The following is a 21,589-nucleotide window of genomic DNA, read 5'->3' as shown; positions in this document are numbered from 1 at the left end:
TCTGTATTCTTCCTTTGGTCTCATGTCTGGGAAAGGGAGAGCCCTTCCTGCCATGGTCTTGCTGTACCTGTGCCCTTGGCTCCTCCTCTGTCCACTCCATTTGACCTCCTTTCCTTGGTCTGTTCTCTGTCCACCCCTTTTGGCCAGATGATCACTGTATCCTTTGTTCTTTTCACATGGCTTTTCCTGCCTTCTGCCTTTGGGGGTCTTCCTGCCAGCGTGCACATCTTATCTGTCTCATGTAACACCTGTAAGTTGTTACCCAAGATGGTGTCTAAATGCATGAACAAGCATTCTGAGCTCCCATGGCTGGGTGACCACTGTGGTCAGAGCCTGTGACACACTTTGCTAGTAAGACCATGTGTGTGGCTCCCTTCTGCTGAGCATAGAGCCATACTTGCTGGGATCATTCCTTCTCATTTATGGACTTAGCACAGGTGACATTTCTGCTGAGAAATGCCTTCCTCCCTGCCTGGGGTAGGCTCCTCTTCCATGCATGACCTTAACACTCTGGACTCTGGTGCGGTAGGGGCTGGGCTCATCTGTGTCTTCCATGTGGCTCCATCTCCAGTTGCACAGCTGCCTTTCTGTCACCAGGAATTTACACTGTCACTCAGGTGGGGAAGGTGCTCAGTGAGGCTCAAAAAATAAATGAACAAGATCCACCTCCATTTTGCAAAGCTAAAGCAACATTCACAGGACTTGTATAAATTTTGTTCAGAATGCCTTACAGCGATAGATCTAATCTTACATATTTTAAAGCAGAGCATTTCTTTTCAAAGCAATTTAGGAAAGTTATGCAACCTAGCACAGGGATTTTCCCTTTTCAGAAAACTAATAACTAACCTTTATTTGAGCTGTAAAATTCTCTCTGAGTAGCGATGGATCTCCTTGAGCTGAGCCAGACTGTGACTCTCATCTCCTGCTCAGCTTTATGGAAGACATTTGCCCCTCAAATGTCACCGCTTGAGGGAGATCTTACAGAGGACCCGATTCTCCTTGCGTTCTTACTGCTCAGAGTGTTATGTTTTGGAAGCAGAAGTCCAGTTGGAGCACTCAGAGCACAGATGGACGTGACAAAGTGACACTGCTTCCTGCCCCTCCATCTCCCTTGTCATTGGTAACATGCAGTCTGTCACTTTCATTCCCAGGAGAAACTGTGAGCTGTAACAGGAAAGATGTCACCCTCACCCCTCATATGGTTGAGTTTGGTTATTGAGTGAATTCTCCCCATGCAGTCTGGTAGCACTGTGTGTCACACAAGAAGGAAGGAGACCTTGGCCGATGTTGGTGATCACCTTAACACCCAGTGCAGACAGCTCTTGGTTACACACTTGAGAGGACTTAAGAAGTCAGCCAAGATGTTGAGAATGAGTGATGAGGTCCATGTGAGGTGTGGCAGGGATCTCAGTGCCATCCACCCCTTCCCAGGAGCTGTGGAGTGCCCCCTGCATGAAGCTGCTGTTACCTCAGGTTCTTACTCTCTGCCCTGAACCATTGTCCCAATGGGATTCCTGTAGTGGGCCCTTTATGTGGCAGCGTCTCTGCTCAGCAGTTGGTCTGTGGATAATTGCCCAGGTGAGTGTGTGCACTGGGTCTTTAGGATGCTGCTGCCTAGGTCTGTGTCTTCCTTCTTGCAGGTGCCTTGGCCTGTAGCCCAGTCTTCTGGGGTCTCAGTGTTCTTGCCAGGTTGGATGACTGTCTGAGGGGTGGTGCTGTGTTTCTAGTATGGGTTAAACCCTGCTTCTTTTGTTGTAAGAACAGCTTTCTTATCATGGTCCCACCAGTCACCTCCCACCATAGGGTGACCTTCCTCATGCCCTTCAACTCCATGTGGATAGAAAGGCCCCTTACCCGGGGGGGCGGGGGTTCTGAGGCAACTGGGAAGATTCTTCTTTTGATTCTTTTTTTATCTTTGTGGTATGGGGTTTGAACTCAGGGCCTCATGCTTGCTAGGCAGGTGCTCTATCGCTTGAGCCACTGGGCCAGCCCTTGTTTTGATTCTTCAGTGGTACAGAAGACTAGAGTAAGGGACCTTGGGCACTTAGTTTCTGACACAAAGCTTTAGAGATGCCATCCAGGATTAGCCATGTGCCCCACATGTCAGTGCGGGATTTTCCAGCAGGGATTTTCTGTCTTTAATGTGCTAATGTTCACAGGATGAGGGTGAGCCTGTGTGTTCAGCGTTTCCAACTTCCTTGAGCCTGGAGTTCTTTTCCCTATGGAGAAATAACGTCATAATGGAAAGTTAGAAACACAGGCCACCTGTGGCTCTTCCTGTGTCCCCTCTCAGCCTCTACGGGGATGGTTTTCTTCCCTGGGTCTCCTGCACAGGTCTCCTTAGCGACCCTCACTCTGGCCTGTCATTCTCTTGACACAATCTCAGCCTTCAGCTGATCAGATCTAAGTCTGCTTCTCACCCAGCCTCTGCACGATGCTCGGTTGCCTTTCTCAGATGTGAATCATTGCAGAATCCTCTCCAACACACTACAGAGCGTGGCCGCTCCTGCTCCATGTCCTCGGCCCCAGGCTCTCCTCTGTCCACATCCCTCATATTGCCCCTAGAGATGCCTTGCTGCTTCTTACCCTAGACTCTGCAGTGCTGTGGTCTTTCTCCTCACAGTGCTCTTTGTGTGTGTCCTGGCTGGAAGCCGTCTGTCTGGATGATTCCAGGTGACTCTGACTGGTCTCCCCACCCACCAGGCCCTGGGCTTTCCCCAGGACTTTCCTTCCTCCTCCCCACATCTCCTCCTCTACCATGAGCTTCAGTGTTATTGGGCTGTGGCTTTGTGTCCCTGCTCTCCTTTCCTGCTCTGTATCCTTTGGAGGGGGAGTCCTGTGGTTTTGTGTCTTCTTCAGACAGATGCTGTCCATGTCCTTGTGAGCGCTGGGTGAAGCTTGTCCTCTCCAGGGCTTCCAGTGAGCCGTGAGGGATGTGCAAATGAGGCAGACACCATCCCCATATCCATGAGGCTGTGCTCATCAGCAGACAGGGCTCACAGCACTACTGGCAGTAGAGGTCTCTGAAAGTTAAAGGTGACCAGGAACCCTGACAGGAGAAGTGGAGGAGGGTCACTCATTTAGTCTCAATTCTGAAAAATGTTGGTAGTCTCAACAGACATATACAGGGGAAAAGAGCCACCAGGTGGGGGCTGAGAGGCCGTCAGTGCCCAGGTGGTCAGGCTGTGCAGATGGTGTGGTTGGTAATTAGATGTAGGAGCAGCTGGCGATGCCTCATACCAACTTCCCCTCCCCAGGTGGGCCATTGGGTCTGGAGTATGAGGGACGCCATTGCTGGAGGCCATCCAAGGCCAGGCCCACAGCTGTCTGCATCCCTGCTGGCCAGAGGGCCAGCATGGACATCTTGCATGGACTGCAGAAGGACTGTGAGGGTGGGGGACAAGGGATGTGGGGTGTGAATGATAAATAAAGATTGTTGAGACAGGAGCCACTTTCCAAGAATTCCTGATCAAAGCCTCACACTGCTGTGGTAGCCTAGAGCACAGAAAGACCCTGAGGTCACCCTGAGGCTCCATGGTGAGTGGGAGAAGGGAAGACCATCTGCCACTCGTTTGCCACTGACCTGGCGGTGCAGAGCGGGTGTGTTGTGGGGGCTGTGCATTGCTGTGACTGTACATATTTGCGATTGAGTGGGAGTGGGTGCCACACGGTGCCACACCCTGCAGGAGAGCTACTACCGAAAACCAGATAATATGTGCTGGAGTGCTGGGCAGAAATTGGTCTCTGTACACACAGAGCTGGGGCTCTCAGGTCAGGAGTCTCTGCACACACAGATTTGGCCTCTAAGGTCTCCACAGACACCAGTCTGGGTCCCTTAAGTCAGGGCTGTCACTAGACACAACCTGGATCTCTAGTGTTATTTGAACCATGCTCAGAGGAGCTGTCCAGATCTGCACCCACTGGCCAGAAAGTGGGCCAGCAGTGACATCAGAGGAATGGCACTGCCTCCTGTCCCTTTCCCTGGAAGGGTTCTGGCCCCACAGCCCATCAGGACCCAGCAGAGTTCCAGGGAAGGCTGAGGTGCCCAGAGTTCTTCTGCATAAGGCAGTCTTACTTTCCCTGGTGCATGGGCTAGTGGGGACCCTAACAGCCTGGAAGCCATTGTCTGGACAGGTGGCTCTAGGGATCCTAACAGCTTAGAAGCAGTGACCTGGGACCTTGAGCACAGGGGAGTTGGAGGTTTTCTGTGGGAAAGGCCTGAGGCACAGGGCGGGGTGGGGGGGCACAGTCTGATTGGAGGATGCTGTGTTGTCAGACAGGAGTGGGGCCTCTGAAGGGGAGGATTTGGGGCTGAGAGTGTTTGAAAGAGCTGAGGAGAAACAATGGTATTTCTGACCACAGTCCATCTGAACTTATTGCTTTTCTTCACTTGACTTCTTGGCTGGCTAAGCAGCTCTTAAGTGCCAGGCAGCAGGCTCTGAGCAGAATGTGGAGGGTGGGTCTCTGCCTGCTTGGGTCAGCCACGAGAGGGAAGTCACTGCCACATATGTAGTGGTGCTGTTGTAGTGGAAGAAACCCTACCGTTTCACAACACATAGCCGTTTGAAACTCTCCTTCCTCTGGGCATCCTGACCTGGTGCCTGGGAGAACCTCACACTTCCCTTCTGAATGGCATGGACTGTGAATCCTGTGTGTGGCCTATTCAGAGTTTCTTAAGGCCACTAACTGGCTCCCTGGAGGTGTAAAAGTCACGGGGTAGACTTGTCTGCATCATGCCCTAATCACATCTGGTTTACACTGCACATTCTGTGGCCTTCGGGTAGCTCCTAGAGGCTGTGACACAGGCTTCATACTGCCCCCTTCCCTCAACCCTATGGCCCTGGGGCACCATCTCCCACTCTTAGGACTTTGCACTTCACTGGCACATGGGATCTCAGCTCCCTTCATGTGCCCAGCATGTCTCCATTCCAGATTTTGGGTAAACCAGTGTTTACTGAGCACCCTGTGCTCCTCAAGGCCCGCTGGCCCTTGCAGGACTTTCCTCACCTCACTCTTCTGTTGACTGCCTCACAGCTTCCTGCCCGGCTTGCTTTTCCATGGTTTTCCTCCATGGCACTGTGGGGTGTTCTGCATAGCTTCCTGAAAACAGATTTGTGGGTGCCTTGTATTTGACTCAGTCTTCCTTTTCAATAGCCTGTGTGAGGGTCCTTTTCCCTGGATTTCCAGAACACAACTCCTTCATTTTCTAGCTTCCATGGTGCTGTACTGTGACTGTGTTTGGAGCCCTCCTCCTACTCTGTTCTTCCACTGTGCAGTGTCTCAGGCTAGTCCCAGAGATGTGCTGGACCTTGCGTCCCAAGTCCATGTCCTCAGATGCATGGGTTCAGGGCAGCTGGCTGGACCTGTCGCCCTCCTGTCTGCAGGGGTCTCTTGCTCTGCCCCCCCCCCCAATGTCAGGTAGAAAAATCCAGAACCGAGTAGCTTTCTGTTCTTCCTTTTCTACCACTTCTTTGTATTTTTCCTCTCTACTTTCTGGGATATTTCCCCAAATCTAGTTTTCAACTTTTTTTTTTTAATGTTTCGTCTTCTCTTTTATTTTGTAATTTTTAGTTGGATTAAAATGAGAAAAGAGAATACTAACATTGTTAATAAGATTAAATTTATGGGATTATGCTTTCCTTTATTTATTTTTATTTCTTTTATTCATATGTGCATACAGTGTTTGGGTCATTTCTCCCCTTTCCCCCACCCCCTCCCTCTCCCCCCACCCCCTCAATACCCAGCAGAAACTACTTTACCCTTATTTCTAATTTTGTTGAAGAGAGAGTATAAGCAATAATAGGAAGGAACAAGGGTTTTTGCTGGTTGAGATAAGGATAACTACACAGGGAGTTGACTCGCATTGATTTCCTGTGCGTGTGTGTTACCTTCTAGGTTAATTCTTTTTGATCTCACCTTTTCTCTAGTTCCTGGTCCCCTTCTCCTATTGGCCTCTGTCACTTTAAAGTTTCTGCATTAGTTCCTTTGCATTGAGGACATTAGTTTTCAACTTTTAATTTACCTAAAAGTTGGTTCAGCTGGCTCCCATCTCCACATGGTCTTTCTTGCTGTCTGGATTTTACTTCTGTGAGGATAGCACCCCGTTCTTGAGCCACAGATAAAATGTTTCTAGTATTCCCAGGCCTGGCATGGAGATACACACCTGTAATTCCAGTACTTAGGAGGCTGTTGCAGGGGTGTCGTGAGTTCAAGGCCAGCCTGAGCTACACAGCAAGACCCTGTCTCAAAAAACCCAACTGAACAATTGAATGTCAGTAGTCATTTATTTAAAACGTCATTGCATTTTTTGTGGTGTTTCTTTCTCTCCTGTTTTTTGTTTCTGGTTGTCTGGTGTCTCTCAAGTGGAAGTTCTCTTCAAGTACACGACGAACCTCCCCTGTCTGTCCTGAGTGTGAGGCGTGGAGTTGAGGGGCGTCTTTGTGAGTGACAGGGCTCACTGACTGCTGGGATCTGGTGTCGGTAGGTTTAAATTGGAAGGGTTTACGCGGGGTCTCCTGTTTAAAACTACTCCAGAGGAGAGCTCTCCAGTGCTCTGCTTGGGGTAGGTGAGGACCCAATTGTCTTTCTAGAGATGGTGGCTGGGCTGCGGCCGCCATGCTCCGTATGCAAGCCCGATGTTTAGTGTGCTGTGTGCGTCTGCAGGCTCAGGTTATGTGGGTTCCTCTTGTTCCTTCTTGGGTCACCTTAAGAGGGATTGGTACCCTGCATGGGGAAGGGACCTGAGGTGCCACATCTGGATAGACACTTCCAGCGTCTGCTCACTCCTGCCTTTTGGGGCACGGTGTGCCTCGGAGCTGATGGCATTGCTCAGATTCTTCCAGAGACACTTGGGGCCGAATTTCTTGCAGCTCTGAGGTGTCACCAAAGTATGCAAGACTGGCTTCTTACAGAGCTTCTGCCATTCATCCAGCTAGTCTTCAGGTCAGCCCTCTGACAGCTGGACATGGAGCTTCTGTGTGAAGTCTACCAGGGTAGTGCTAAGGGACAGCTCTATTGCTCCAGGTGCCACACTGGGCACCCGTAGTTCTCACAGTACATTTTCTGGGCTGCAGCAACACAAACTGGGAGCTTGTGAGAATTGCAGCCTCTCCCACCCCACCCAACCTCCTGGGGACAGCGGGGCTGTGCCTGGCCTGTGTGTGACAAGCCCAGGTGGCTCTGATGTGGGCTGAGGTTGGAGGCCATCATGGTGTGATTGCACAAGGTACCAGCTCATAGGCATAGCTATGAGCTAAGTGTCCCCACCTCACAGTTGAGGGACTGATGATGACTTGCCCAGAGCTCATGCCCTACTCTGGGTTCTGGGTGGACCTCTGTTCCCCACAACATCTTGAGGTGTGCTCGCACATGAATGCAGCGAGACAGTAGCCTGATGCATGGGCCCCCCCCATCCTGCCCCCCGACAGTGCTGGCTCTCCTCCATCCCGTATACACAGTCCCCATGCTGTCCTGGTAGGAGCTCTTCCACCATGGAGGTGGGAAGTGAGGCGCGGCCTGGGGGTGGTTGGTGTCCCTGTAAGTGAGGAAGCTGGGCATCATCCAGGCAGCTGCCTCTACCCATAGCCAGCCCAGCCCAGCCCAGCCCAGGCCATTGGCTACTTGGGGCCCTGGTGTGTGGACCACTCCTTTCAGCTGCCAGAACTGAGGATCCTGGCCCTGACATGGCTGAGCATGAGGGAGGCATCTGGGATAATTGCTGGGACTGGGGTCAGAGATGCAGGTCCTGATTTGGCCTGTCCTGGCTGTGAGCCGGCTGACATCCTCTTTGTCACTGTCAGACAAAAAGGGAGCTCAGCAGAGGAGAGTTCCCCAAGAGATGTAGAGACCAGTAGTTTCAGGCATTGTGAGAATGAAGAGTCTGCACGTTCTCATTTCATGAGAGGCCTGGGTGGCCGTGTTTTCTAGAAGCAAACCTAAGGCAGTCTCCTTGATTGGGAAGAGTTAATTTAATATTATTAATGCACTCCACACTGTAAAGAGTTAACTGAACACACGTCAGTGTTCTTCATGCTCTAAAGAGTTAACTGAGCACTATTCAATATTTCAACCCTCTAAGGAAGAGTTAACTGAACACTTACTAATGTTCTTGGCCCTTAAGCGTCTGTGTCTTAGGTGCCTATGTGCAGTGCGAAGCATATGGAATTGCATAACATCACTTCAGGTATTTACATTCCACTTACCTGTCCTAGGAACTACAGAAAGTCAGACTGCCAGGGATGTCCAGGAAGAGAGACCACTGGGCCAGCCTCCTGTTTCCTATGAAGCTGGCCAAGATGGAGACTTGGGGACGAAGGGCACTGAGACAGAGAGAGGAGGGGAGAGCAGCACTTTCAAGGAGTTTTGTGTAAAAGTTATAAGAGAGAAAAATAGGTGAAAGCCCCATGTAGACTGGGGGGTGATCTGTCATCTATGGTGTCCCTCCCCGAGGCCCTTGCCTGTGAGGTTGGCTCTGGTACCCTCGGTGAGTTGATGTTTCTCTGATTCGTAACTGCAGTTCTCTTCCTTTCTTGTGGCTGTAGGGTGTCTTGGGGAAAATGTCCGTCTCCCACCCCCTGGATTGGGCACCTTGGATGGATGCTGGCCTGAGCCCGTGTTCACAGTGCTGGGTATGAAACCATCATGTTTATCCTTTATCTGAAGGATGGAGGATAGCCAAGGAGCATCAGCCTTCGCTTCCACAAAAAATAACCAAATAAACAATTAGGCAGGAAAAGTATCATCGTAAGCAGAGAGGATGCCAGAGGCAGAGGAGTCATTGGGAGAGAAGAGCCGTGTCGAACCCATAACCACGGCTCACTGCTGAACAGAAGGAGCATTTGTGGGAAAGAAATGCTCAGAGGGAATTACAATGGAAGCTGAGGAATTCATTGCAGGGTTGAAATGTGAAGCCAAGAGAGCTCTCCAAAAGCATAACAAGAAGATAGAGAAATAGGCAGCAAAAGGGGAAATCAAAAAAATGAGTCCAGTAGTCCCAACATCTGAGTCACAGAAGTTCCAGCAAAAGAGAACAGACAAGAAATATTTTTAATTTCTAAGAACTGAAGGACATGTCTTTTTTATCAGACTCATGTACATTCAGAGTTTTTTCAGTTCATTAGTTCCAAAAAACTTAAGTTGACGAGTGATAATCCTTTGCCCAAGCCCACTATGTCTGCACTATTTGAAGTTCTTACAAAGGAATGAACACATGAATTTCTTTATTAATAAAAAATCAAGTGAGGGAGGAGAGGGATGCAGGTGGATGGTCAAAGAGGAGTTAAGTATTGGATGGAAGGTACTCTAAGAGGCTGTGGAAGTGCAGGGTGGGGTTCAGAGCAGGAAACACACAGCCAGTCCTGAGCAAAAGTCCAGGGAGGAGCTGACTGGGATTTGGAGTCATTGGGTAAGTAGAGGGAGGACCCAGCCTTCCCTGAGGCCCAGTGTCCTCCTGCTGTAACATTGGCTGACATGGTGGCATGTATCGTGCCAGGGCCATTTGTGGCACCATGTATGCACTGTGCCACTTGGTTCTCCTTCACCCTGTGCCATCATCCTTGTTCCCAGCTCACAGAGGAGGAACTGATTCTGGTGGGAAGTTTTATTTTTGTTTTTTTTTTTTCATTTCCTCAAGCAACTTTAATGAGAGGAGTCAAACAGCCTCCACTGGGTCTCAAGGACACTGACATTCAGATGCATGGATTTGCTCACATCGGATGCATCAAGTGAAAGCACATGGTCACTTGTCACATTCTGACTGCAAAGGAGTGACTCTTTCAGTGCAACTGAGCTGTAAGCCATTAAACTGAGAGAGTGGGGGTATTTCAAAGAGGGAAATGGAAGAGATCAGGGTCATGGGACAAAGTCCTTCTGGGAGTGACCATCAGGGTGCCAGTCCTGGGATGGCTCTCAGTGCCTTGCTCCTTCCTATGCCAGTGGTACCAGCAGAGGAGGCAAGGCCAGCATGGGCGGGGAGGGGGAGGTTGAGCAGTCTGGGGAGGGAGGAGCCCAGTAGGACTCATGTCCATGTGCCCAACATGTGGCAGTGCCAGGGTGACTCTGTTGTCCTTTCTCAAAGACAGACATGCTTATTATGGCAATAGCCACAGAGAGACTGGTCCAAAAGGACAAAGACAATCAGGTAACATTTGTGCAGCTGCTCTTCCAGATTCTGTCTTCCACATTTTTATAGAAGGGTCTGTGTGTTCACTTGTGCCACTGTCCACCATAGCACATAGATGATCCAAGTCACACAGCTACAACCCCTCTAAGACACCAGCACTTCAAAGCTTACCCCAAGAAAGGCCCACCAAGGCTGATTGATCATTATTCTAAAAATATAATACCTTCTTCCTGGATCCCTTTGAGTAGTTTCTACAAAGTCTGTGAGAAGTCCCCCAGACCCCATTCCATTCTGGGGGTGGGGTCAGTCACAATGCATACAGGAGGCAACATAGGGGGCATGAAGTTAAAAAAAAAATGAGTGTGTAGTAATGAGGTCTTTTCTAGGAACTAAAAATGAGGAAAAAAATATTCTTTCAAACAGGTGCTGTCCCTGATAGCAGCTGGGATAGCCCAAGCAGGACTGTGTCCTCTCCAGAAATGGTAGCAAAACCCCAATTTGTTATGCCTCTCTTAAGAGCTAGTTGATAAAAATTATGTCTTGTGAAATCGACAAATAGTCTGGGAATTAGTAGCCATAGCTGGAGCAAATCCTGGGTAGCCTCGGCCACAGGTTGCCACCAAGTTGGGGCAGCCCAGCACCCCATGCCCAGTGTGAACACAGCTCCTGGGCTCGGCCTCTTGTCCCAGGGGGGACCATGACCTCTTTTGGCTGAGCTTTCTTACATTCTACCATTTTATTTCATGGAAATGAATCTCACAGACTTTCTCCACATCTTCATTCTCACAGTGACAAAGCCAAACCCTCTGTGCCTGTTGGTGGTTTTAGCAAACATCAGCATTGCATCCTTCACCTTGCCAAACTGCTCGAAATACTGTTTTACATCTTCCACTACTGTGTTCGCACATGATCCACCTAGAAATATTTTCTTTGTTCTTGTGACCATCTTGGGTTGCACTCAACGAGGAAATGCAACTTTAGGGTCAATTGTCTTGGAACGTAACTCATGGTGGGACTGATCTAATACTTTATCTACACTTGCTGGATCTGCGAACACGATGAAACCGAAGCCTCTGGAGCTTTTCGTAGTGGGAGCTCTCATGACCATACGTTCTCTAATTTCTCCAGGTTTGCTAAAATAGTCTCTAAGGCTATCTGGTGAGGTCTACCAGCTCAGTCCACTGATAAACATTTTACCGTTGTCGTGCTGGGAGTCGGCACTGCCTGAGGTGTCTTAGCTCCCATTTGCCTCCATAGTGGAGCCCTCTGGCCTCCCCATCCCTGACACACTGAGCCCCACAGCAAGCAGAGCGGAGGGGCGGCTGGAGCCCAGATCTCTGCTCCCTCCTCCCCCCGCCTCCTTCCTCCTGCCCGGCTCCTCTGAATCTCTGCAAGCACTGAGCTGGTGGGAAGTATTTTGCTGAAAGTCCATTGCTGGCTCTGGAGTGGGGATGCTGGAGACCATGGGAGTCTCCATGGGGCAGGATGGGCTTGGTAAGGGAAAACTGACTGGAGGAAGGAACAGAGAAAACCTGGAGCCCATGGGAGCCCCCCTACCCCGTGCGGGTCAGCAGTAAGATGAGCTCAGGGGATTCAAACCCAATGTGGTCATGGGATGAGGTGGTGGTCCACAGGAAGGTGGACTGCCAGGAGTGTCACCCTGGTACTAACACACAGGCTGGGGAGGAGGAGAGAGCCTGGAGAGCCTTGTGGTGACCCATATGGGTGTCCCCAGGGTCATCACTTCTCTCTGACTCTGCTCAGCACCCAGTCATCTCTGAGCCCTGTCACACCTGGCACATACCAGGCTTCTAATCAGTGGATTTCTGTGTCCTGTGAGTGAGGACTCAGCAGTGGAGGGGCAGCTTAGAAGAAGCCCTGTGTTCAAAGAAGCCATGGCAGAGTGCAGGGGTTCCGACAATGGCTGGAAAGGGATGGCTCAAGGACTCACGAAGTTGCTCTCTGGTGGACACTGGAGAGGGGTGTGAAGTAGAGACATGCTTCATGCTGGGTACTGGGTGCCATGTCTGTGGGAATGTGTGAGATGCCATCCCAGATGTATTAAGGAGAAAAACACAGGAACCAGGGAGGTTTCAATACAAGAAAGTGAGGTTGACCTGGGAAAGACCCATGTGGTGAGAAAACAGATAGCAGGGTAATCTGGAAGGCTACCCGAGGGAGGGTGGTCAGAACTGCGTTTTGGAACAGTGCCAAGCAACAGAACACACATGTTATGGGGTCCTTAAGTGTTACTGATGGCCTCTCTTGGGCTATTAATGTTACCAATGTCAGAACATTTTTCTCCTTAGACTCTAGGAAATACTTACAGATGGGTTAGGGGCAAATATTATTTTAAAAGGATGTTTTATGAAACTTCTTAGGGTATTTGGTGGTAGCAAGGTTTGACTGCAGAGTAAGACAGGTATGAATGCCCTGTGGGATGCTTCAAGAGTGGGGACAAATGGCAGAAAAACTGCAAAGCCCCCAGGAAAAATTCCTTTGATGAAAATAATATCAGTCTACCATGTGTACATGGCGGGTTTGGAAGCCACCATCACAGAGTCACACAGTACTGTGCCATGCACTGTGGCAGATTTGATCATCAGCACCACAAACAGGGAGCAGCTATCATGAGCTGGTTGCCAGATCAAAATCCTTGTCAGGCAGCATATGTACTCCAATGTTTTTTGGTGGTACTGGGGTTTGAACTAGGGCTTCATGTTTGCTAGACAGGCACTCTACCACTTGAGCTACGTATCCAACCCTTTTAGCTCTGGTTATTGTGGAGAGAGGGTCTTGCTTTTTGCCTGGGCCAGTCTGCACCATGACCCTCCTGTTTTAAGCTTACAGCCATCACTGGGATAGCAGGGGTGTACCACCATGCTCAGCTTTTTTCCATTGATACGGGCTTGTGGGCTTTTTGCTGGGGCTGGCATGGACCAGCAATTCTCTAGATCTCAGCCTTCTATGTAGCTTAGGATGACAGTTCTGAGCCACTGACACCTGGCTTTCCAAATGGTTTCATGGTCCTATTTTGAAGAGATCTAAAATGAAGTCCCAAGAGTTAGGTGGCTTGTTGATGGCAGTTAGGATTTCCTGACTCGAGCTCCCTAATTGTTTGCGTGAGTTGCGTCCCTCAAAAAATGTGTTAAGTTCCATGCCAACACCTCAGAATACACCTTGATTTGGAGGTAGAGTCTGGGCAGACCACACCAAGATGGGATGAGGCCGCTAGGGTGACTCCAATCTGTTAGAATTGTCCTTATGAAAGAGGACATGTAGGCACATACATGTAGAAGGAAGGCCACGCGGAAAGGCAGGAGAAGCCTGCGTGGACAGTGGGGATTGGAGGGACATGGTCACAAGACAAGGTGCTTGGGGTCACCAGAAGTGAGAGAGGCAGAAAAGACCGTCCCTGGAGTCTTCTGTGGTTACGTGACCCTGCCCACACCTTGGTTTTGGATTTTGGGTCTCCAGACTGTGAGACAGGACATTTCTGTGTCTGTGTCACTTGTGTATAGCACCTGTTACTGTACCTTTAGGAGACCGGTGCTCCATGTAGTGGAAGTTCCCCAGCTCAGGTGGACTTCACACCATGAACTGCTAGGTTCTCCACTCCAGACGTCCAAAGGTAACAGAGGGAAGGCCCGAGACCAGAGGGACAGAGAGACAGAACATCCCTGATGATACCAGTGAGGAGAGTGGAAGAGAGCCAGGCATCCTGGGTATCTGGGAACAGGCATGGATCTCAGTCCCTGAGATCTGAGAGTAGACACCCAGAGCTCTGAATCTGCCCTGGCCTCCGTGTTTCCATGTGAAAGTGATGTCAACACTATCCACATACCGGCCACCATGGCCTGTGAGCCCTTGAACTATGACCAGTGCAACTGGGCATCAGAATTCTGAAGTCTAGTTGACGTTCTTTAAATACATGCAGTGACTTGCAGCTGGTGACCGTCTGTAGGAGCAGGAGTTACTGCGGGACTGTGTTGTGGCCTCTGGTCCCACTGGCGATCTGCAAATGTGAGCCCTCCTTGGGTTGGTGCCTACAGAGGAGGTGGGCAGGTGCAGTGAGACTTTGAAATCTCTGTTTTGGGGACACATTCTCAGTTGGAAGAGTCTGAACCTGTGATGCCTGGAGGTTTGCAGGGATGGTCCTCAGAGCAGTGTGATGGTGTGTCCTTGAGCACAAGGACTCTGGGTAACTCTAGCTGCCTGTGATGTGCAGAGCACAATGTGTATAATTATCCCCAGTGGTTAAACACTCTCACAGAATAGGCAGGTTGAGTGGAATTGAACTTTTCAAAGTGCCTTTGGGCAGGCAGAGTAATTTCATTCTCCTTTCTGCCTTCTGTAAATCCTTCAGAAAGGAGGAAATAAGCCCATTATGCTGCCGCCTGGCTGTTCCCTTCAGCCATGGCCACTGCCAGGCAGTGATGTGTGCTCAGTATTTGTGGGGCTGAGGCTCCCTCCAGGATTTAGCACAGGTGTCTTGCCCAGGACCATGACTGGGGGGGGACATTGTCAAGATTAGCTATGAGCACCATTTTTGAACAAATTATCTGCCTTTAGGAAAATCAAGGTGAATTATACCGTGGGCAGTTTATGACTTCTCTTGGCTCCTTATATTTTCCTGTTTGGAGTTGAATAAAAAGCTACTTGATGTTCAAAAAATGATTTGTGGTCCTAGCAGGGAGGAAGCATTGCTCGGATGGGACTGTCAAATGGATGCTTGAGTTGCATGGTGGCTTTGCTACTTGGCTGCAGCCTAGTGCAGCTCTGAGGGAGCTGGAAGCTGGAGCAGGAAATCACCAGAGTCAGGCACCATGGCCCCTGCACTGAGCCATGGGCTACTGTCCCTGTGACTAGGAGCGGTTGGTCCTGGGGATTGTACGCCAGATATGCTGAGGTGTTTGATCCTATAATTTGTGGGTCTCATACTGATCAACCCTCATGAGACGTGGCCTTAGGGCACAGTCCTCAGCATGCTATCTCTTCAGGGTTCAGGGGATGGAGCCCTTCTCTGATGGCTTCTGCAGAGTACAGCCTTCCAAAGTAGAAAACCCACCTCAAAGGCAGCAGAGTGGTCTCCCCGCATCGTCATGCCAGCTCTCTGTATCTGTGCACTGTCAGAGACCTGAGTCAGAGGACCTGAGTGCTTGGCCACCACACCCAAGGAGGGCACTAGCTGGGAGGGAGGTGGCTGTGCTGAACTATGTCTGCTGAAGCAGATGACCAACGCAGAGTCCTCCCCACTACATCTCCCTCCCACACACATACCTTCTCATGCCATCTTACGACCCTCTTCAAAGCTATAGAATGTCACTTCCCCTTGATTTTCATCTGGACTGAATGTGGCCCTTGGTATGGTGGAGTGGTGACACTGTAGCAGGAACACACACTTGAGATGCATTTGTGGGGTGGTTAGTTGTTGGACTGGAGCTAAGGACAGGTAGTAGGGGATGCAGAATTCCATTGTGACCACATTCCATGGTCTGTCATTCCTTAAAAAAATTAACCTCATGCAGCACCTCTGATTGTTTTGCTGGTGGTGAGATCAATGTAAAGTGACCAGTTACAAGGATTCAGCAGTTGACTGGTCAGCTTTTGCTCCCTGGACCTCAGTAAGTGGTGGGAAGCCAGAGGATTTTGTGGGAAAATATCCTGAACAGTAGGCTCCGTGGAAGCTTCATTTGGAAATGTGTTTTCATTCTCCAAGTGGGTCAAGTAGGGTACACATTTTTCAGACTTACTGAACCACTTTGCATCATGTGAGGGAGACTGGTATGGACATCTAGGCTCTGGGAAGTGCTGAAAGAGGGAAGTAAATGAGTGCACTGGCTGTGGAATGAGGAGAGTGGAGCCATGAGGAGCCCGCAATGAGCATGGTGGAATTTAACGGTACGTGTGTCATTGCATCCTTGTGGACTGAGGGACCAGGGCTGTGGTGGGGGGAGAAAAGGGTCAAAAACAGCCTGTAGTTCAGTCCTGGCCAACGGAGGACATAGATGGCGTCCACATAGGAGAAGAGGCCGGAGCTGGTGCTGCTGTCCTTATGTCCTTGGAGTTTTATTGACTGGTGATCTCACAAAGGTGCCAGGTGCTGATTTGATGGTTGCCTTCTGTTTTCTGTCCTGGCAGATTGAGTTGAAGGCTGCTGAGGCTGTCTTGTGTGTGGTCAATTACACTGAGAAGACTTGTTCTTTCCTCAACTAGGGTGTTTGGAGGGGAATGGACGGGAGAGGGATGGCTCCTTCTGAGAATAATGAGTGTTTTCGTTCATGGTGTGCATGGGCACCTGTTCACCCTCAGCCGGACTCTGAGGTGTCTCTCTGCGGCACCCTTGGTTCCTCTGTGTGGGGCCCATTGCTGTAGAGGAAGTGATGGTGGATTCCTGGCTGAGAGCATTGGGTGGCAGCTCCTGTGAGACTGAGAGATGGTGGCACCTTGTCACATGGAGTGCATGAATAGAGACTATGGCTTTCCCCGAGTGAGCTCCAGAACTCTGGAGGCTGAATTACAGAGTGCTCACCGGGTTCCTCACTGCAGAGCTCCTCCAGCCTCTGGTTCACAACTGCTTTACATTCTTGCAAAAACCATCTCTATGTTTGCCTTTCCCTCATTTATTAAACAAGATACTTCGTTTATCTTTTACTTCCAGCTCTGAATACAACACAACCCTCACATTTACTGGTGACTCATCTCTGGTGAGCATATCTTGGCTCAGGTCCATGAAGAAGACCCGAGGCTCCATTTTCAGGCTCTAATTGTGTCTAAAGTTTAAAAGCCTTCACAAAAACTGGCGGGCCCATTTACCTGTGTGCAGCAGGCCCCAGAGTGTGGCTTTCAAGGTCCCTCTGTGTCCACTATGTAGTCCTTCACCTGCACACCAGCCCCATCCCAGAAGCAGCACACAGCCAGCACACTTGCTGATTAACCTTTTTGATGACAAATGTGTGTCATCCACATTCATCTGTACTATTTAATTTGTGAGACCATCCTGGGTGTGATGACTTTGTGCAACATTGAGCGACCTTATTAGAAAAATTCTCATGACAGTTAATGAATGAGGTACCCTCCTCTTCGTGAATAATAACCAAGCCCGTTTTATTTATGTGTTTTGAACAGGTTCTGCCCGGCATCCTGCAGAAGCACTGCTGCATCCTACCAGACAGGAACACAGGTACGGCCACCTTCTTTCTGCACTTTGAGATCACAGGTTGTGAACCAGTGGCAGCTTTGAGAGAAGCGATGCCGATGGTAGACGTTTTGTGGGTGTTTTTTAGTTGATGTTTTTAGTACTTTGTTATTTATTAACTGAAAGAAGCAGAAACGATCGATACTTCAGTGCTATATAGTGAGTGATGAATGGAGCTCAGAGGTCTCTTTTTATTGATAAAGGAAATAGTTAGATGATTGTTGTCTTGGATTTTTAAGGGGGCTGGTTGTCTTATAAAGTTGGATATGTTAGTTCCAAATTTGCTTATTATACTTATTTACTAGGAAGCAACTGCAGAGATGACTAGTGTGCGGTATGTTTGGAGTCCTTGGCAGTCCAGGCCTTTCCTGGCCATCAGTGTGGGTGCTGGCAGATGCCATGTTCTTGGGGTCTCAGTGGGCACCTGCCTGTTGTGCCCTGTCATGGGCAGATGGGGGTGGCTGCAGGTTGAGGTGCGGTGCTCTGTGTTGCCCCTAAGGAAACGGGGTAGAGAAGAAGGTCTAAAAAACCCTTTGGAACTTACTTTAAACGAGAAAAGAGAAGTGCAGTGTGTCATCCTACAGATTTGTATTTCAGTTACTCTCCTGCATCGAGCTTCTGATTTAAGTTGTTTTCATCGTGGAAACCTTGGTCTGAGGAACGAATAGAGGAGGTGGCATGCCTCCTGCAGAGGACTCTGGTAGAATTAACTCGGTCTGAAAATCAATCGTATTCTGTCAGACACGTGTGTATATTTCGGGATATTTTTGTTGGGTGTGAAATAGGTTTGCTGACCTTTCTTCACTTGTTTTCTGGCAGTAACAACCATCTAGCTATTGACGGCAATCTACTCTAAGTTAATCAATAGGTTTTCTCTGCTGAGATTTACTTTGATGTGTAGCCTCGTAACCCCGACTGGCCAGCGTGCTCACTGAGGGATTGGAGGACTTTGCTGTGTCCTAAACTTCAGTGTATCATGTCAGGTATTTTGGGAAAATAAGATTATGGATAGGTTATGTTTCTGACTGCTTTCTGCCCCTGTTTTATGTCTACCTATTGAAACCTATCTTGGCTACAAATTTGAGCAGATTTGCTGCACATGAAGAAGCATGTTTGTAACATGGTTGACTTATTTTTTGAGCCTCTTTGTTTTTGGAAGGTTTTGGTTGTAGTGAAAATACACAAGCACATCACATATGAAGAAACAGAGGTCGCTGCCAGCTGTCCATCAGCAAGGGTGTGCGCATTGTGGTTTCAGAAGGAGTTCATGTCCAGATGCGTCATCCCTTGGTTTTTGAGAAGTGTCAAGAACAATGGTGAAATGCATTTGAAACTAGGCACTGTTCCCCGAGGTTCTCAGTAGATTTTAAGCAGTGAAGTGAATTGCTGTATTTTGAGACAGTTTGTGGTACACAAAGCTTCAAGCTAGTGTGTAAGATATTGCTAACTCAGGACTTCATTTCCTATGAACCCAGGTTCCCAGACCCTACACCCAGGAGAGCCGCCTCCACGGAACCTGGACCGTGGAGGATGCTGGTCAGGTAATCCCTGGAAATTCTCTTAAGCTCCAGAGACTTCACCTTGAAGTCAGTAAGGGCCTAGGCTGTGCCTTAGGTGTGAAGGGAAGGAACTGCATCAAATTGGAGAGGAGGAGGAATCCTGGGCTGAAATGACAACTCTGCAAAGCATGCGTACATTTAGAATTTTGGTTTCTACTGCAGCATTAGACCTACCATGTCCAGGCTGCTTAGTAATTAGGAAATCTTGTTTGGAAACATGCACTGACTGCCTTTGCAGCTCGGGGCAGAAAATGTCCTTATAAGCATGAGTGTAATTAGCTTGTACTGTGCCAATTTCCGAGCCTAGCTTCCACTATTCTTGATTAAGGAGGTCAGCTTTGGGGTGGGCGCATGTTTCCATTTCAGAAGATGAAAATTGTTCTGCAGATGGGTGGTGATGAAGGCTGCACAGCGAGGTGAATGTGTTCAGCACTCTGAGCTGTGCACTTGTAAGTGGTAAGGACAGAAATTGGATGCTATGTGCACTTTACCACAATTAAAAAAATGATTGACTTCAGGATGAGTCACCACTTATTTTCTTGTTTGGTTTTTCTTTGCTTTATAAATGCTGTATCTTCCAGTAACTTTGTATATGGTATATGTTTCTGAATCGAACATGGCTGCATTTGAGAGGTAAACATATCACCTTTTTTTTGTTAATGATGTAAAGACGTAGACTGAAGTCATTGACTACTTGTCTATACTGCCTGGTTTGGGAATTTGTTTCAGGAAAACAGGCATGGGTGGGAATGCAGATTTCTTTAATGAGGAAGGTCACTGCATTTGGAAAGCACAGATGTGAATGCTGATGTGGTTTTTAAGAGAGACAGGTGAGGACTGGTGATGTGGTAGAGCAGCAGTCTTCACTCCCAAATATTCTTTCCTTTTCTCGTTTTGGTGATTCCTACTAGTATGACCTTATTTTGCCTTTGGACTACAATATATGTACCTGGAAAGCCCAGCCATGGAGCTGTGTGCATGGGACACAGGGAAGCTGGACCCAGGTGGGATGGCCACTGGCAGGTGGACTGCCACTGCTGTGTGGTACCTTTGTCTCTCTTAGCCAACTTTTATTGAAATTGGCTGCTAAATTCCCTCCCTCACACTCTTTGTTGGTAACGAACTGTAAAGGAATCACCAATGGAGGGGACCCCGACCCCAGGGCTCCATTTCCCGGACACCTACCCTTGTCTCTGCTGCCTGGCTCTCTTGCACCTGGATTCAGGCTGGCAGGTCTTGGATGGACTCAGGTCCATAGCTCATCCCTAATTCCCCTGCCAGTTTGGAAAACTTCCTGAGTATACATCATTTTGTTAAGATTGGCTATTTCCTGGGTGAACATTACCCTGTCTTTTCATTTTTTTAGGCAGTTTTCCCACTCCTTTAGACATGGCTATCTCTGTAATTTGCTTTAATGCTTTACACCCTTAACTTGTGGTGGTGGGGAGTTTGATTCTTTGTTGGCATAAGTGATTAATCTTCTGTTTCATAGCATTTCAGGAGACTTTGGAAGATTTGCGTGTAATTTACTTAGGAAGAACACTGGGGAATGCATCAGTGGTAACTGTCGTAAAGGAGAATGTAGACTGCCCATTCGTATTTCCCCCACAGCGAGATCTGCACAGTGAGCAGGCTGAGGCTCTTTAGTTCTTAGTGGGTCTGTCTTCCTGGCTTCATTATCCACAGAATTTGTTCAGAATCTCGTGTCATTTGGGGGAACAAAACTTAGGCCCTCCCATGAGCTCTTTTATGTGGGCTTCACAATGGGCTGGGCTCTGACTGTTTGCCCAGCTGCCTCGCAGCACCCGTGTCTGTGAGATGGTCTGTTCCTGACAAGAATAACGAGACTTCAGGAAGGAGTCAGTCTTGCGATGTGGTGACAGCACTCACCGTGCAAACTGACACCAGTGACTAAATGATAAAACCACACACAGACTGAGCATGCAGGGAGATTTGACTTCTGGGGTTACCACCCTCCTAATGGGCAGGGAACTCGAGAGGATAGTGAAACATGTCATTTATAGAAAGTCGAGTGGAAAGATCTTAACGATTCCCGTGTGTTTGAGGGTCTGATTCTTGCTTATTTGCAGATAGTTTATCAAGCATCACTATCCCGAGCGTGGGATCCTTCTGTAAGGTGCTGATCAAAGTTTACCAACCAGCTTTTCAGTGGGGTGAGGCTAGCCCCCCCCCCACTCTTAGTGTTTGCCAATTTCAGTTTGTAAATTCTCTTGCTAGTCAATTTCCAGCTGTGCTGAAGGTGCTGAGTGGCCTCACCTTGACCAGTTTTCCCTCTCCAGCTGGTGGAGTCAGCTCCAGGGCCACGGTTTCAGTCCTACTTCTGCACAACTATCCTGTGGCACTTGTCTTGGTGGCCGTGGTGCAGGTCACTTAGCTGGGTATCAGTGGAATGAAATCTTGGGTGAAAATCTAATGTTTGTAACAGGGTGCTTACATTTTATGATACACAGGTTGAACAGATACTTTGTTGAATACATACACATGATTCCATAGGACTCTGGAGGCCTGCAGGGTAGTAGACCGAAGTGTGCATCATTAAACTATCCAGTGAGCAAGAGGGCTGTTGAAATAGGAGCAGCTGCTGGGTGGTTTGCATACCGAGTTCAGAAGGCACAGGACACATCGTTGGGGATACCTGTTGTTAAAATAGCAGGAAAGACTGTGGCGACTCTAAATCCCTGGATTTCTTGT

At 48.9% G+C, this 21,589-nt stretch overlaps 1 protein-coding gene and 1 pseudogene across 9 annotated transcripts in view; one reads left to right on the top strand and one right to left on the bottom strand.

Moving 5' to 3' along the window:
* LOC109696566 (disks large-associated protein 2) overlaps nucleotides 1-21,589 on the top strand; it is a 664,364-nt gene that overhangs the window by 112,894 nt on the left and 529,881 nt on the right. For 5 of the 9 annotated variants that reach the window (XM_074055339.1, XM_074055343.1, XM_074055340.1 and 2 more), the window contains one exon: nucleotides 17,249-17,303. In XM_074055339.1, coding sequence (XP_073911440.1) covers nucleotides 17,249-17,303 — 55 coding nt within the window. Of the gene's footprint in view, nucleotides 1-8,540; nucleotides 8,628-17,248; nucleotides 17,304-21,589 lie in introns of all 9 variants that reach the window. The other 4 variants (XM_074055337.1, XM_074055338.1, XM_074055335.1 and 1 more) reach the window with 1 other exon arrangement.
* LOC109696561 (RNA-binding protein Musashi homolog 2-like) lies at nucleotides 10,640-11,375 on the bottom strand (annotated as a pseudogene).

This window comes from Castor canadensis, chromosome 14, assembly GCF_047511655.1.
Source record: "Castor canadensis chromosome 14, mCasCan1.hap1v2, whole genome shotgun sequence".
Lineage (NCBI taxonomy): Eukaryota > Metazoa > Chordata > Mammalia > Rodentia > Castoridae > Castor > Castor canadensis.
The sequence above is the reverse complement of the archived record's forward strand: the minus strand, read 5'-3'. Positions and strand labels throughout refer to the sequence as shown.